Source organism: Mesoplodon bidens, assembly GCF_964165515.1.
Source record: "Mesoplodon bidens genome assembly, contig: HAP1_SCAFFOLD_493, whole genome shotgun sequence".
Lineage (NCBI taxonomy): Eukaryota > Metazoa > Chordata > Mammalia > Artiodactyla > Ziphiidae > Mesoplodon > Mesoplodon bidens.
The window spans coordinates 114887-129749 of NW_027672245.1; the positions used below are offsets into that span (position 1 = coordinate 114887).

Below are 14863 nucleotides of genomic sequence, written 5' to 3' on the forward strand. Positions count from 1 at the left end.
TATTCACATTGTTTCTGACAGGGAAAAGCAAACTGTCTAAATAGAATTGCAAAGAATTGATTAAACTATGGGACATCAATACGATGCAATACTACATGATACATCATTAAGTGAAAAAAGCAGGCATATGAAATAGCAAGTATACTACAATTCTATTTTTGTAATCCCTAAGTGTACATATATATTTGTAGAAAAAAAAAGACTGAAAGTATATACACCAAAATGAACAGTGATTATATCTGGGTATTAAAATTATAGGTAATTGTTCTCTTGTTACTCTGTATTTTCTGTAAAGGATATATGCAACTCTGAGAGAAAGTTGAAAAGCAAAATAAAAGCTATCAGTAAAATGAGGCTTTAAAAAATCCTATCACAATAGTATCATGCCAAAAGCTAAGCATATTTCATATTAAAAATTCAATATTTTCAATTTTAGAATTTCCCTCTAAGCCATAAATCCTCACTAAGAGATTCTGCCAAAGCACTTGCACCCAGGTCACCAATGAGCGGGTTGCAGTTCAGAGTGATGCGCCTCAAACCAGCCATGCAGTCAAGATCACGTCTCCTGGAATGAAGACTCTCAGCCCAGGTTTCTTCATGCCTTCTGGTAGTCGGATACTTCAAAGATTTAATGGGATGAAATTAAGATGCTTGAATAAGGAAACAGGGTGTGCCTGAGTATGGCTTATTCTGTCAGAGATTTACACACACACACAGATCAAGCATATATGCCAGGAGCATCAACCTGAGAAATTCAACAGTCACTTCTGGTTTACGAGTCCAGTGACCCAGATTCTGCTTGGTCAGTGATTAGATTCTAGCCACTGCATTTCCTGTTTCTGAACACTTATGCAAAGTTGGACAACTCAATTACAGTCTATGAATTATTTTCCTTATCTTCTAAGTCAGGGAATTGGTTCTAAATTCTATCTTTGCTGAGGCCCTATATTTCATCATCCTGTCCTCCAATGGCCTCCAAACACCTGACTGGGCAAACCATAAGAAAACTTTTTAATATGCATCTTATTTATTAACAAATTATATACACAAAGTTCCATACCTATAATTTATGTACATGATAAACTACACAGATTTTTAAAAATAATACAAAGGTAAAAATGTTCTAATATTTTCTTTTCCTAACTCCTAAGGCATTATTTTATTTTACTTATTTTTTATAAAGATTTATTTATTTGTTTGTTTGTTTGTTTGTTTGTTTGGCTGTGCCGGTCTTTAATTGCAGCATGCCGGATCTTTTAGTTGTGGCATGTGGGCTCTTAGTTATGGCAGGCACTTGGGATCTAGTTCCTTGAGCAGGGATCGAACCCAAGCCCCCTATATTGGGAGCACATAGTGTTAACTGCTGGACCGCCAGGGAAGTCTCAAGCATTATTTAAAAAACTATATTTACAAAATGTATCTCACATGCTACCTAGGGTGTGCACACAAGCTTTAGAGGCCTGGGCTATGCAGAGCCAGTTTGATGTACCTTGGGAAAATAATGGTTTGACATTTAAGCAAAAGTACTGTCCTGAAGACATTCAATTCTTTATATTCATAAAGTAAATTTTGGTAACAGGGAACACTGACTGTCAATGAAAAAAGTCTTATTACATTCCTGAAAAAGTAAAAGACTCAAAGTGCCTTTGTTACTCTAAAAGGAAAATCATTAGTGTCATTTTTCTATTAACAATAACTTATTAAAACTCCAAGCAGAAACAACAGCAATCACTTACACAGCGCTTAGTATGTGCCAGGCACTATTTATACAAATAAGTGCATTTAAACCTCATAAGGAGGCATAGAGGTTAAGTGATTTGCCCCATGGTCACTAGCTATGAAATGGGAGAAAGGGGATTTGAACCTAGGCCATTTGGCTTCCGCACCCAAGTTCCTGACTGTTTTCTACCTCAGGGGTCAATGCACTTGCCCTGTATAGGCTCAAAGAATTTTTCAATTTTTAAAATCTAAATTTAAACATTTCCAGATTTGTGGGCTGTACAGTTACTGTTGCAACTACTCTGCCCCACTGGTGTAGGGTGAAAGGAGCCATAACTACCATGTAAACAACGGGTGCGACTATGTTCCAGAAAAACTTCCTTTACAAAGCCAGGCGACGGGCTGCATCTGGCCCACCAGCCAGAGTTTACCTATCCCTTATCTGCACCATCAAACTATTAAAAAGCCTTCATGTCAAATTATTAACTAACTTTAGGCCTAAATACAGTCATTATAACCACTGTAAAGTTGTTAAGGCATTATTTTAAAAACTGTATTTACAAATTGCTGATGTAGTGACTTTTATTAGTTTAAAAACTACAACAGCTAATAAACACTTGATTCATTTAAGTCTTGAAGACTAGAATGGCATAGTTTCTTCAGAGTATTACAATAAAAGTTTTCAGTAAAAAAACATTCATAAAAGTATTATTAGGTATTATATATTAAATCTATTTCTAAAATTAAGTGGACTATCTTTACTAAATGGTAGAATCCCAAACTGAAAACTGGTCACATTCTTTCAGCAAAATGAAAGCTGCGCTCACATGTATCAAAAGACAAAAATTAGGGCTTCCCTGGTGGCGCAGTGGTTGAGAGTCCGCCTGCCAATGCAGGGGACATGGGTTCGTGCCCCGGTCCGGGAAGATCCCACATGCCGCGGAGCGGCTAGGCCCGTGAGCCATGGCCGCTGAGCCTGTGCGTCCAGAGCCTGTGCTCCGCAATGGGAGAGGCCACAACAGTACCACACACACACACAAAAAAGACAAAAATTAACTGCCCTCTGTATCAATATATTAATGTGTTTCAATCACATATGTTTTCATGAAAGTTTAAACATAAAATCACCTTTAAGATCTAGGCCATGGGATCGGCTCCATGCCATGTCAGAATACACCCCGTGAAGTTTACTTAACTTGTCTTAAGTGTGATAGAATTCTTTATACCTTGACAAATAACTAAAAGGAAAAAAAAAAAACCCACACACACAATAAGATGAAGAGCCTATACATTTGTCAATCTTGACTTATTTGCTTTTCTTGAGTCAGTTGGAAGTTTATAGCCACATTCTCAAAATCATTAACTACAATCTTCCCAAACAGGTAATTGACGAACACATGCATTCTAAAACTTGTCAGTAACAAAGTGCTATTCCAGTTTACAGCAACAGTTTAATTCTACTTAGATACTAAAACTGAATACACTGAATACTGCAAACTTGATTCCCAACCACTCAGCAAAGTACTACATACCTTTTCAGATATAGGAAAAAAAAGAAAAAGCATACGATTCTTCCTATTTTCATTTCCAAAGATACATCCCAATCTTAATGATCAATCAGCGATTTAAACGTCAACTATAAACCCAGTATACTGCTGCTGTGCAGTGTACTAGAGCAATAGAAGAGAGAGGACCTCAAACCCTCTGTTCCCTCAAATTCAAAGGCAGGCTTCCTGACCCCTCCAGACCACTACTGGACACAGGGAAGGCACACTAATGTTTCAGGACCCCAACCAACAGTCACCTGCTTTGTGATTACTTCCATGACACACCCTCACCAACACCACTGAGTTTGCTGCTCCTACGGGACGTTACATGTATTTCCTATTTTAACACATACCACAGTGCATCATAATTATGATTGCAGATAGATGTTCTAACAATTGAAAGAGAATGATGACTTTTTTGCTCTTTACATCTTGCTATTTCCCTTCCCATAAAATTTCTTGAAGCGAAACCATAAAATATACACAAACACAAAAAACAGAAAATATACAAAACATGTGCTTTGCACCTTAACACAAACTTAAGTAAAATTAGTTCTGACAGTATCCGGCATGACAAACTTCCATGGTACAAATGAGAATGGACCAAGGTTTGAGCAGGTATAGGAGACAATCCAGGCATGAACACCAAGGAAAGGTAGACAGGAAGTAACATGGTGTGTAGGAAATCACGACACCAGTCTGATGGGAAGAGACTTAAACAAGACTGAAACTCACTTTCTAAACCTCCATCTCCAACTGGACAATTCGCAGGACACAGGTACACCAAAGTGGCCAATTTATTCAATCCCTTTAATATGGAGGAAGAGTTTAAAATTTTACTGGTTTAATTTGCCCCAAAAGCAACTCTCAACAGTTATGGCCTCTGTCGTCGGAGCTTTGTATGAAATTAAGTCAAAGTGTGGAGCTCCTTTGCCTTTTTTTTTTTCTCCTTAAAAAAGAAAAGAAACAATTGTTCCGAGTAAAAACAAACATATTCCAAAGCATGTGTACATTGAAAAGTAAAGAAACTTTATTAACAACTTCATAAAAACTGACTTAAAATTTTAAAAAGAAAAAACATGAAGTCCTTCCGACTGGAGTCGTGTCTCATAGTGTCCTTTCTTTACAGAAATAGTCGTATTATGACACATATGCACAAGGATTAACACCATGACACACTGTACACGGCGGGCCCTGGCGAGCTCACCAGTTGTCGTCTGAGTCCAGGTCTCTGGGGAGGATCCACTCCACGGATGAGCCCAGCAGAGTCTGAAGCTCGTTCGTGAACTCCACCAGATCTAAGAGCTCCTTACTTTCTGGATTACAGGACTCCAGGTCTTTGGGGCAACAGAATAAGAGACTTGCTGACACTTGCCGGCAGAACTCGGCCTCCGCGATGGTGACGATTTCCACATTTGGGAAATTGCAGCGGAATATGCAGGAGGACATTTGCAGTTTCTTGAGCAGGTCTGAGAGCAACAGCCAGTTACGAGGCCTACACCAGAGAAAGGACAGTGGTTTGAGTTTCCGGCAAAATTAGAGGCGCTCCCAACTATGAACTACCCGTCTCCTGGCGGTGAAAGGGCCTGCTACTTCCACTTTGATTACCCCACCCCCACCCCACTTCTCACTGTCCTTAGAAGGTCTACTTCTTCTTTTTCTTTTTTAATTTTATTTATTTATTTATTTTTGGCTGCATTGGGCCTGTTGCTGCGCACGGGCTTTCTCTAGTTGTGGCTCGCGGGCTCTAGAGTGCAGGCTCAGTAGCTGTGGCGCACAGGCTTAGTTGCTCCGTGGCATGTGGGATCTTCCAAGACCAGGGCTCGAACCTGTGTCCCCTGAACTGACAGGCAGATTCTTAACCACTGTGCCACCAGGGAAGCCCGGAAGATCTACTTCTAGCGGGGGAACTCTGGACTCATGTGCATGTGTTAAGAGACCACCTAGGGCAGACCAGCCAACTTAGACAAAAGCAGGAGCAGCGCCCCTGAACGAGCCTCGTTGCAGGCCACCCCAGTGCTGCCTTGGCTCTGGTCACAACTCAGGTCACCCCTCTCCAAGTAAGTGCACCCCGTTCTAGTCACTGGGGAAAACCAGTCTGTATGCCAACCCAAGGGAGATGGCAAACACCTCTTTGACCTCTCCTCTCCTCCGGCCCTCACGGAGAGAGCATGAGAAACACTCGAGGTCACCTGGCTTTCCTTGCCTTTCCCACACCTCCAACCTGCCTCTCAATGCTGCCGGGAGTGAGGCTTTTTCGAGAAGGGAGGTGGTACAATCCTTCCTGATACCCTGCCACGCTTTATCATCTCTATCCCGAATAGAATGTCACCACAAGGGCAGACACGTTCCCAGCCTCAGAGTCCAAGGAGGATGCTACTCCTTAAGCACCGGGGTCAACACACAGCAGAGCAAGGTCTCCTGATGTGTTCACTCCAAAGGGTTGGTCATGGGGCACAGTGGCCCGACCGTGGGGACAAGACTCGATCTATGCAAATCTGAAGACACATAAGATCCCAGGTGCCACATACGGCTTTCTCTAATCTTATACGAGAAGCGGGTACACATCAGTATCGTCCCGTGGACCTCACGCGCCTTGGAAGGCCCCTATGGTAGCCGTTTGGGGAGGATCCCTTCCCCAAGAGTTTACTGACTGAAACTGTGCAATTGCAGTCGCTGACTCCCGTGTCCTTTGGGCTCTAGGGGTGTGTTCCAATGAGGGCAGTTGGCTGGGGAGCCCTCCCACCCCCAAACTTTTCTGGAAAAGTTCCACTGCATTATGTGAGGTCGGTGGACACTTGGTGAGGAATTCACTCACCCCCCAACCCAGCCAACCTCATCTACTGAAGGGGATTTCTAACTCCTGCCACCCCACAGAGCAGCTGGGCTGGCTCTTGACCACATGCTGGCCACGCTCACCCCTGAGCGACGGACACCTGGACGTTATAACACGGCAAAAGGGGGTCTTCGGAAAATTCAGATTCCAATAGGTCACCATAGGCCTCGTTGCTGTCATCCTGGTCCTCCGGTCCTGGGGGATTTGCTAAAACATCATAACCACTTTCATCATCTGGTTCTAACCGGGGGGGCAAACAAGAGAGAGGTCAGTAAGCTGGAGCAAGATTCCAGCTGTTCGCCAAAAAGGACTCTGGAAAAATTCTTTCCCAAGCAAGTCCTGCTCACAGCACCACCACCACCCCCAGAAGCCCAACTGAAACGAACAAGGCTGTTCAGCACACACAGAGCTGCCAGAGAACTCCGAAGAGCAACCGGGGCTACCGTCGTCAGGAGCCTGCAGGTTATTTAAACAGTCTGCAGAGGTGGGGGGAGGGGAAGAGAGAGAGAGAGAAACAAGATAACGCCTGCTGGTAAGAGGCAAATGCTGCTGGAGTTCGGGAACATCTCACGCTGGGGCTGGTGTCACCTCCTGACAAGTCCCACTGCACACGCCTCCAGGTATCTGACTGAAACCTCCCCACGCGTCCACCCGCCTTCCTGAGGGACTGCCCGCCTCACCGCCCCAGCCTGCCAAACAAAAGCTAGCCTGGCTAGCCAAGAGTTTTCCAGCCCCCCACCTCGCAAAACTCAAAGTATGTATCTCTTCTTTGACAGACTAACGTTGGGCCGCTTTTCCCAGTAAAGGGTCACTTAGAGTAAACGGGGGGTGGGGGTAGGGGGAACCCAGGTGAAAGGCTGTGAAGTCACCGTCTAGATGCTTGAACAAGACCGTGTCTTGACCTCTGCCGTACCTGTTAAGAACTTCTCCAGAAGTTCGCTGTGGTTCACTTTCTTGATGGTTCTACCTGAGTACGTAGCCAGGGTAGGAACAGCACCGTAGGAGAGGAGCAAGCGGACAATTTCGAGATGATCATTCTTGACAGCATCGTGGAGAGGCCTAGGAGAGGTGCGGAGGATTACACCTGTGCACGCGACGCTTGCTTCTAAGGACACGGGGCAAAATCGAGCGTGTGCGGCCAAGCCTCGTAGGCGCGCTATTTCACCGAGGAGGTGAGTGTACGGTCGCTGCGACAAATTACTCTGTTATTTCAACACATAACCCTTTACGGGACAGGTGAAGGGACCATCTCAGGCCTCATTCTTCAATGCAAATCTCTCTTAATGCATGGCCCAAGGAGGAACTCAGGCCACGATGAAAATGTTTCCAATGAACTTAAATAGTGACAGACTGTAAGAAGGTAACATACGGCGGGGTGGGGGGAAGAACCCCAGCACCACGGAAGCAGATACGAGAAGCCATTGTTACACCATTACAAACAAAACCCAAAAAGTGCAGTTGGTAAAAGAAACTAGGGGCAAAGTGGAACCTCTCCTGAAACCAATTTGGAGATGAGTGATCAACCCTCTCGCCCAGAAGCAGTCGACAGGCAGGGCGAGTTCTCAGGAGGATACAGAGTCCTCCTGCCCGTGTCCGCTGGGGTCAGGAACACTGTCCGCAATCCCATCCAGAAAGGATGCTATTTGGAAACCATGAACCACCAAATACCTTACGGTTTTGCTCATTTTATGACCGTCAGGAAAGCCCCAGTGCCCTGCCTCGTGGTGGCATCCCAGGTACAACCAGGAAGATGCTTGGGCTGACTCAGACATGGGCCTCTGGCCAATAAACCGAGGTCAAGGACAGAGTGGGGGCCAGGCCCGGGGATGTGGGTGGACACGGCAGGTCCTATCAAGCCAGTTGCCACTGGACCTGTCTGTACTCCTGCAACTTTCAACTCACATATATGTTCAAGATTGAGATTCAACAGACGCTGGTGAAGAGTCCAGGGTCTTAAAAGAGAACACCCCTGATTATTCATGCAGGCTCAACATTTTCAGGGACTTCTGTCTATAAGAGCGTCACAGAGTTTTAAAGTTCTATGTAAATTTGCCAGAAAGATCTGTCCGATTCCATTCTAGAGGACTCCGCCACCAGTGTGCTTACATGGCACTCACTCTCCATCTTTCCTTCTGGGGTTCCCCGCACACCCTGAGAACCACTGCCTATGCCCCAGCAGGGCCAGGCCAAGAGCAAGACCGCCACTGACCCGGTTCCATCCTGGGCACTGCAGTTGACATCGGCGCCATATTCAAGGAGGTGTCGTACGATGTTGAGCCAACCTCTTGCACAAGCCTCGTGCAGGGCACAGTAACCCGCGTTGTCGCGGTGGTTCACATCACAAATCTTGTTCTCCAGGCAGTACAAGACCACTTCCTACGGGGAGAGGAGAGGAGAGGAGAGGAGATACCATCAGACAACCATACAGTGAACCTTGTAAGGGTGACCTCCCCATAGCTTGCCGGTGCCCACTTTCAAAGGCATACATCCTTGGGGCCAAAAGCCCACCATGGCGCGGGCAGGCGGCAGGCATCCTGGTGGGGGGTGAGAGGGCTTGGAGATGCAGACAGTGTTGTCTAAGGCTCTGCTGCACCAGTGGCCTGGCCATGGGCAAGTTACCCTTGAACTTCTCCAAGCTTCCACAGGGCTGCTGAGAGGACGCATTCGGATAGCGATGGAAGCCCTCAGCCCAGGGGCCGACGTGACCAGTACAGAGAGGTGTCACGGTTGCTAACACCTTAGATGACACATTGCCAAGCACAGACCATTCTCACTTGATGGGTCTGTTCAGTCAGTGGCAGTGGACGATAACACAAGTTTAGATCAAAGTATGGATGACCAACACTTAAAGAGAGCTTAAATCAGCTGGAGAACATTCCCCAGCTTAGAGAAGCAGGGACACCCAGGTCAGCTACATCCTCGTGCCCCCTGTTAAGACCCCAAATAAGAACCTGGGCCTCAGATGCTCTTGTCTGTACGTTAAGTGGAGTTAAAGAGAAGCTCTCTCCCTCCATCCTCGAGGAATGACACAAAATGCCTCCAATAACCCCACCCTCTATTTTGCCTCACTCCACCCTCACAAGTAAATATGAAAATTTTAGACTGATTCTGCCCCAAGTTAATGACAGGAACCTGATACACCACAGGCTGCAACCTCCACATTTCAAGAATCAAATAAAACGTTCACCCCCGCCCCCGGAGATGTTCTGTGTCAACACTGTGCATTAGAATCACTGTTATTAACCTTATTTCTTTGGCTTGTTAAAATATTAATATGAACCACTCCCAGTAAGCAGAGCAGGAACTTATTCAATGTTTTATTACCTTAAGAAAGTTTTCAGACACATCGAAAGCATTTGCCACCAGAAAACACGTTATACTGTTAATACTGGGTAAGTCGTGCCCAGCAGAGAGCCGTCAGGTTCTGAGAGCTGGGAGTAGGCAGAACGTGCATGTGGCCCAACACATGGTCTGCTGGGTAAGGGGGGGATGGGATGGGGTCAGAACAGGCCTCCTTGTGACATCTCTCAGGTAACTTATCTGTTAAACCTAAAACGGGGGTCATTCTAGCTGCTCATAAGTGCGAGATGGGTTCTGTAAAACCTTTTATGCCCTTTGGAGGACACGCCAATCAAAGGTGACCACTCACTTGGGAGCAAACTAGAATGTTCCATTTGCTTACCACGTGAACCCAATGGGGCATGCTGGTAAACCTGGCCATCGGGGCCCTGTTACTTCAGGTCACTGCAGCAGCTCCCTTCCAAAACAAGAGGAGGAAGAGAAAAGGCACGCCCACGAATGCGTTTCTCCGTTTACATCCCAACCTGCCAGAAAGCCCACAATCCTCTGGGCTCCCAGGCCACCTGCCCCGAGCCCTGGTATCCAGGATACCGCATGAAGCTGCTGCTCTTTTAGCAGGCCCTCACTAGCCAGACTTGAGTGGACGGCTGCAAGCTAATGAGTTGTGTGCCCCAGCCAGGGAGAGGCCCTGTCACGTGGCTCTGGGATCAGCTCTGAACGCCACCAACTGCTGTGCACACATCAATTTACTCAACCCAGGGTTTATTTGCTGTGACAATCATGGCCTTCACCTGGAAACCTTCATCACTACTAGGGCAGATTCAAGGGTACCTAGAAATGAAAGGCCGTCCAAGCTGGTGGGTAAGTCAACTCTCTTCTCCTGGAAGATGGCAGCAAAGGCAGCAGTAGCCCCACGGCCAGGTCAGACTTTTTGCCACGGGCTGTCCTAACTCAACCACGTTGATCCCACTATTTACACAGTGCTTCTCATTTCCCCAGATGAGGACGTCTTCTGTCACCCACAGGAACCCAGGAGCTACCAGGAAAGGAAGGTAGTACCATCCTCATTCAACACTTGGAAACTGAGGCCCAGAGATATTAAACCCCAAGTTCAATTAACATGAAGTACTAGACCTATAACTCAGGTCTTTGGTACCTGGTCAGCTGGGAAGATTCAAAGGGCCCAAGAGGGCCCCAGTTAGAGGGATGCAATCCAGCTGTGACGAGCATCCCACAGGCCTTCTCTGTTGGGGGTCAAGTGGGCTAACTACACTATCCTAACTAGGAGGGTGATGGCCTCTAAATGGATGGCAACCATCGCCACCAACACTTTCTCTAACTGAAAGGTGAAGAGGCAGGGCGAGTCTGTCGACGCAACACATTCCTTGGTTTATTTTCTCCGCTAGAAATAAACGGGAGTGTCTGAAGGGCAGCCCAGCCATTCCCAAGCAAAGTCAAACTGCTTTTGTCGGACAGCTCTCTGTTCAGCGGCTATAAGCCGAATGCCATTACCCGCAAAATGTAACCATAAAGGCCATAAGCCCGACGTTGTTAATTAAATGCCTCATTAACTTTTTGAAAAACATGACTTAATCAGTTCATAGAAAATTTAACCATCACCGCTAAAGGCACAAGCATGTGGTTGCACACTGGCGTTTCAGCCTAAGAAATAGAAGCCTTTTTCCCAGGAGGGAAAGGTTTGAGGTCTTTGGCCACGCAAGTGATCTATTTAACGCGGATCTGAAGCCAGAGTGTGTTTCTAAACTTCCAGAACCAGATTATCATGACATAAAGCTCAGACAGCCTTTATACTGCACATGGTATCTTTGGCTAAGCAGAAGAAAATAACCAAGAATGCTGAAGACAAAACTTCAGGAAAACCCTCCCAAACCACACCCTTATCTGCTTAAGCAAACTGTCCTTCAATTTGAAAAGGTTGAAGCTGCCACATCTCCCAACTGGGCCTTCATCCCAACATTTAAAATTCTGCCCAGAGAAATCCCAGAAAGTTGGATTCAAAGTTGAAAGCGTTCATCTACTTGTCACAATGTTCAGCATCAACACTGGTGATCTGTGGAATCTACATATTGAAATTTACATTTGAAGAAAAAAACAAATCCGACCCTAAACATTCCCAAGGTTTCCTGTGCAATCAAAGGCCAGGTAGCCTAAAAAAGTATGGATCAAGTGCCCCTTGGTCCAGGCCTCAGAGCCACCAAACCAAAATGGAAACTGTCTTAGAGGACCAACGAGGGTCTTTTGACGTCTCTGGTCCCAAAGGGAGGCTGCTGGAAATGATGCCAAGTTCACAGGTGGGGCTCGGAGCCCCGCCCTCCACGGTGGGTGCAGCAGCACCCCGCCCCCCCATCTTCAGCATTTGCTGGAAGCGGGAGTCTACTTTCTCAACCCTAACCCAAAAGTTGGGGTTAGGGGTCTCCCCCCGACCTCCAGCGTTTGCTGGAAGCAAGGAGACTATCTTCTCAACCACGGGGGGGTGTAGCTCAACACTATGTGCAACATCTGCTCTGTCCTCCTAGGCGCCCGCTCTCAGCTCTTGGGAAACCAACTGGGTGCTCCTTGGACTTCACCTGCAAGTAACTGCGCTAACTACCACAAAGTGCTCTCTAGCTAATGGAGAGGTCTCCAAGAGACGTGTAGATATAAACAACAGCACATTCAACCCACAACAACAACAAAAAAACATCCCAAACTAAGCATAGCCCTAGTGCTTCCAACTTCCCACCCACAGTCATGCCTTAGGGCCAAGGCAGGCACACTTCCAAGGGCTCACGGCACTATGGACCGGGGTGGGGGGACACGACGGGAGACGGGGGACAGGGGCACAGAGCTGGCTGAGGGTGTGGGCGCCAGGGCTCCGGGCCAGCCTGGGTCCTGCCACCCCAGTGCTCAGCCACACCTCCACGCTCAGCCTGCTGCACCGCGTTTTACTGTCACCATTCAACTCCCAGAGGGCTGATGCCAGCACAGAAAAATGCCTTTGCCCTGTGGGCTATTACATCACAATTGCTACTGACAAGTATGGTGGGGGAACTGCACAGGGCATGGAGAGTCATCTGTCTCACAGTGGTTTTGAACTGTCAAAAGGGCAATTCCAGTGTGAGCCAGTCTTGCTGAGGAGCGTGGTGGGCTGTGGAGCACTGCTGGATTGCTACCTGTACGGGTATCAGCTAACCCCTCTGAGGCTCAGTTTCCTCATCCGAGAGTGGGCTAGTACGCGTTACTCCCAAGTGAACATGTTAAAAGGGTGAAAGGAGTTACTACAGATCACACGGGCTTAGGCAGATATCAGCTATCTTTCTATGTTGCTCTAGCAATAGAGGCCATCACTGTCATCAGCCGTGCTGGGTTGGGATACAGCAGTGTGGACAGGGAGTTTTGTGCAAGGCTCAACCCCTGCTCCCCGCCCATCAGCCCTCGGCTCCCGTGCCCTCTCAGAAAGAGACTGCTCAGGTCTGCCCCACTCCCACCCCTACTCTGCACAGACACTTCCCACCCGCTACCCCACAGGGGCATCACTCTGCCCCAAACAGCACAAGTTAGTAGAGCTAATAACTACTCTCCTTCTTGCTATTCAGAATCCAAAAGGGCTCATTAAAATTCCCCTGGTCGCCAAGCCCTGGGTTAGGTCAGATTTTATATCAGAGATAAGTGAGCCGGACTGGCCGAAGCAGCCTACCTGCCTGAACGGGAACGGAACATCAGAGAGGCCTGCCTTTCTTTTCACACCACGACTGAACAAGCCACCAAAGAGCCCGCAGTGTGAGCGGGAGCCAACGCAAACACCCTGCTGGAACACCCAGCCCAGCCCGCCACGTGGAGGGGGCTGGGCTCTGAGACACGCCCCCCATCCCCAGCCAGTGTGTCCCCCACCCAAGGAGCAGCAGCCGGTGGATCCTGATCCGGGGCACCCACAAGGATGCTCACCTCGTAGCCAAGCCGGGAGGCCTGCTGTAGGAGGGTGTCGCCTGCGTTCTTATTGACAATAAGTCTCCGCGCTTCTGGTGGCATCGGGCGGGACTGGGTGGTCTCTGGAGGGGAGCTTGAGCATGTCAGCTGCGAGGCCTGGGAAGATGGTAACAATTGCTGCAAACGGTCCAAGGGCTTCTGGTCCTGCTTGGCCGGCGAAAGATCATAGTCGGAACTGGGCTCAGGCCGCTCCTGAGTGGAGGAAAGCACTTTTCCTCCTCTCTGTCTGAGGGAGGCGGGGCGCGAGGAAGGGGCTGCATTTTTACTCGCTGGGAACTTCACCGCCACCCAGGAGACACGTCCCCTAGGAAGGGGCAGGGACGTTTTGGGGGGAGGGGTTCAGGAAAAGGAAAGCTTTGTCCCCAGAAGCAGAGAAGTAGGCAGGCGGGATGTGCCTGCAGAGGCCCGGGGGGCGGGGGAGAGCCAGGGGCAAGAGGTACCTTGCCATCCGCATTGTCCACGTAGGAGTCCCCTGGCAGCGGCAAGCCCCGCCTGGGCTCCTGAGGGATCAAATGCTTGGTTTTGCACGGTCGCTTCGCGGATGGTTTCTCGCTGTTGTCGGTGTATTTCTGCGGCAGGGGCGAAGGCTGCCGATCCATTTCTTCGTCCATGCACAGCACATCTGTCAGGGGGAGAAGCAGCGGGCGTTACACAGTTGTAGCCGGTGAGGAAAGAAAAGCCCATTGTTAGCACTGATCGGTGGAGCAGCTTCAGTTTTTAAAGATATACCAATTATGTTTTCAAAGCACTAATATTTTAATTATCCCACATTCAACCGGCAAATGGGCTAACCCACGAAACGCCAAATGGCAAGTCGCTTCAAAGGGCCGCAAGAGAGGGCAGAAGCCAGCCCTTTTTGCGCTCCCGTCCCCACCCATGGGGGGCCTGGGTGCTCGGGACAGGGCGACTGGGGACAGACAGCCTGAGGCTGGAATGAGGGCACTGACAAGCGCCCGGGGTCACCCAAGACTTCCCTTCCTGCCCAGCCGCGGGCTGGGTGATGAGGAGCAGCCCAGGAAGTCGAGCTCCCACCTCACTGTCCATTCCATAAGAAGTGTGCAGGCTGAAAGGACCTCATGAAGAAAACTCCCCGCTCGCCACACGCTACTCTTGTCAACTTGGATGGCCCTCAGGTCCCCTCCAGGGCCGTTTCCCACAGAGGGCGGGTGATCCACCCTCCAGGAGCGCCCCCCGCCCCGTGCGTACCTTGTTCATTGTCACTGCATTTAAGGGACTCCTCCAACCAGCTTCTGTTGCTTTGGGCCTCTGCCCTTTTCCTGCCAGGTTTCTCTTCGGAGATGCTATTGCCCTGGGGGGTGACCGCAGGCTGGACCGCCTGGGTCACTTCCTTCCTGCCCTGCCGGCCAGGTTTGCTCTCTGCTGCCGACACCTGCTGCTTCTGCCGTTCTCTAAGGTGCAGCAAGCGGCGCTGCTTTCTGGGATGGAGCCCTGTTAATTCAATGCACACCTCAGG

At 48.5% G+C, this 14863-nt stretch overlaps 1 protein-coding gene across 1 annotated transcript in view; it reads right to left on the reverse strand.

Annotated features, from left to right (window-relative positions):
- Positions 1-4355: 4355 nt before the first annotated feature.
- LOC308610429 (BCL-6 corepressor-like) overlaps positions 4356-14863 on the reverse strand; it is a 43106-nt gene continuing 32598 nt past the window's right edge. The window contains 7 exon segments of the mRNA XM_081259568.1: positions 4356-4761; positions 6186-6342; positions 7016-7161; positions 8312-8478; positions 13348-13581; positions 13830-14011; positions 14596-14838. Of these exon segments, the coding sequence (XP_081115694.1) occupies positions 4470-4761; positions 6186-6342; positions 7016-7161; positions 8312-8478; positions 13348-13581; positions 13830-14011; positions 14596-14838 (1421 nt within the window). The 3' untranslated portion in view covers positions 4356-4469.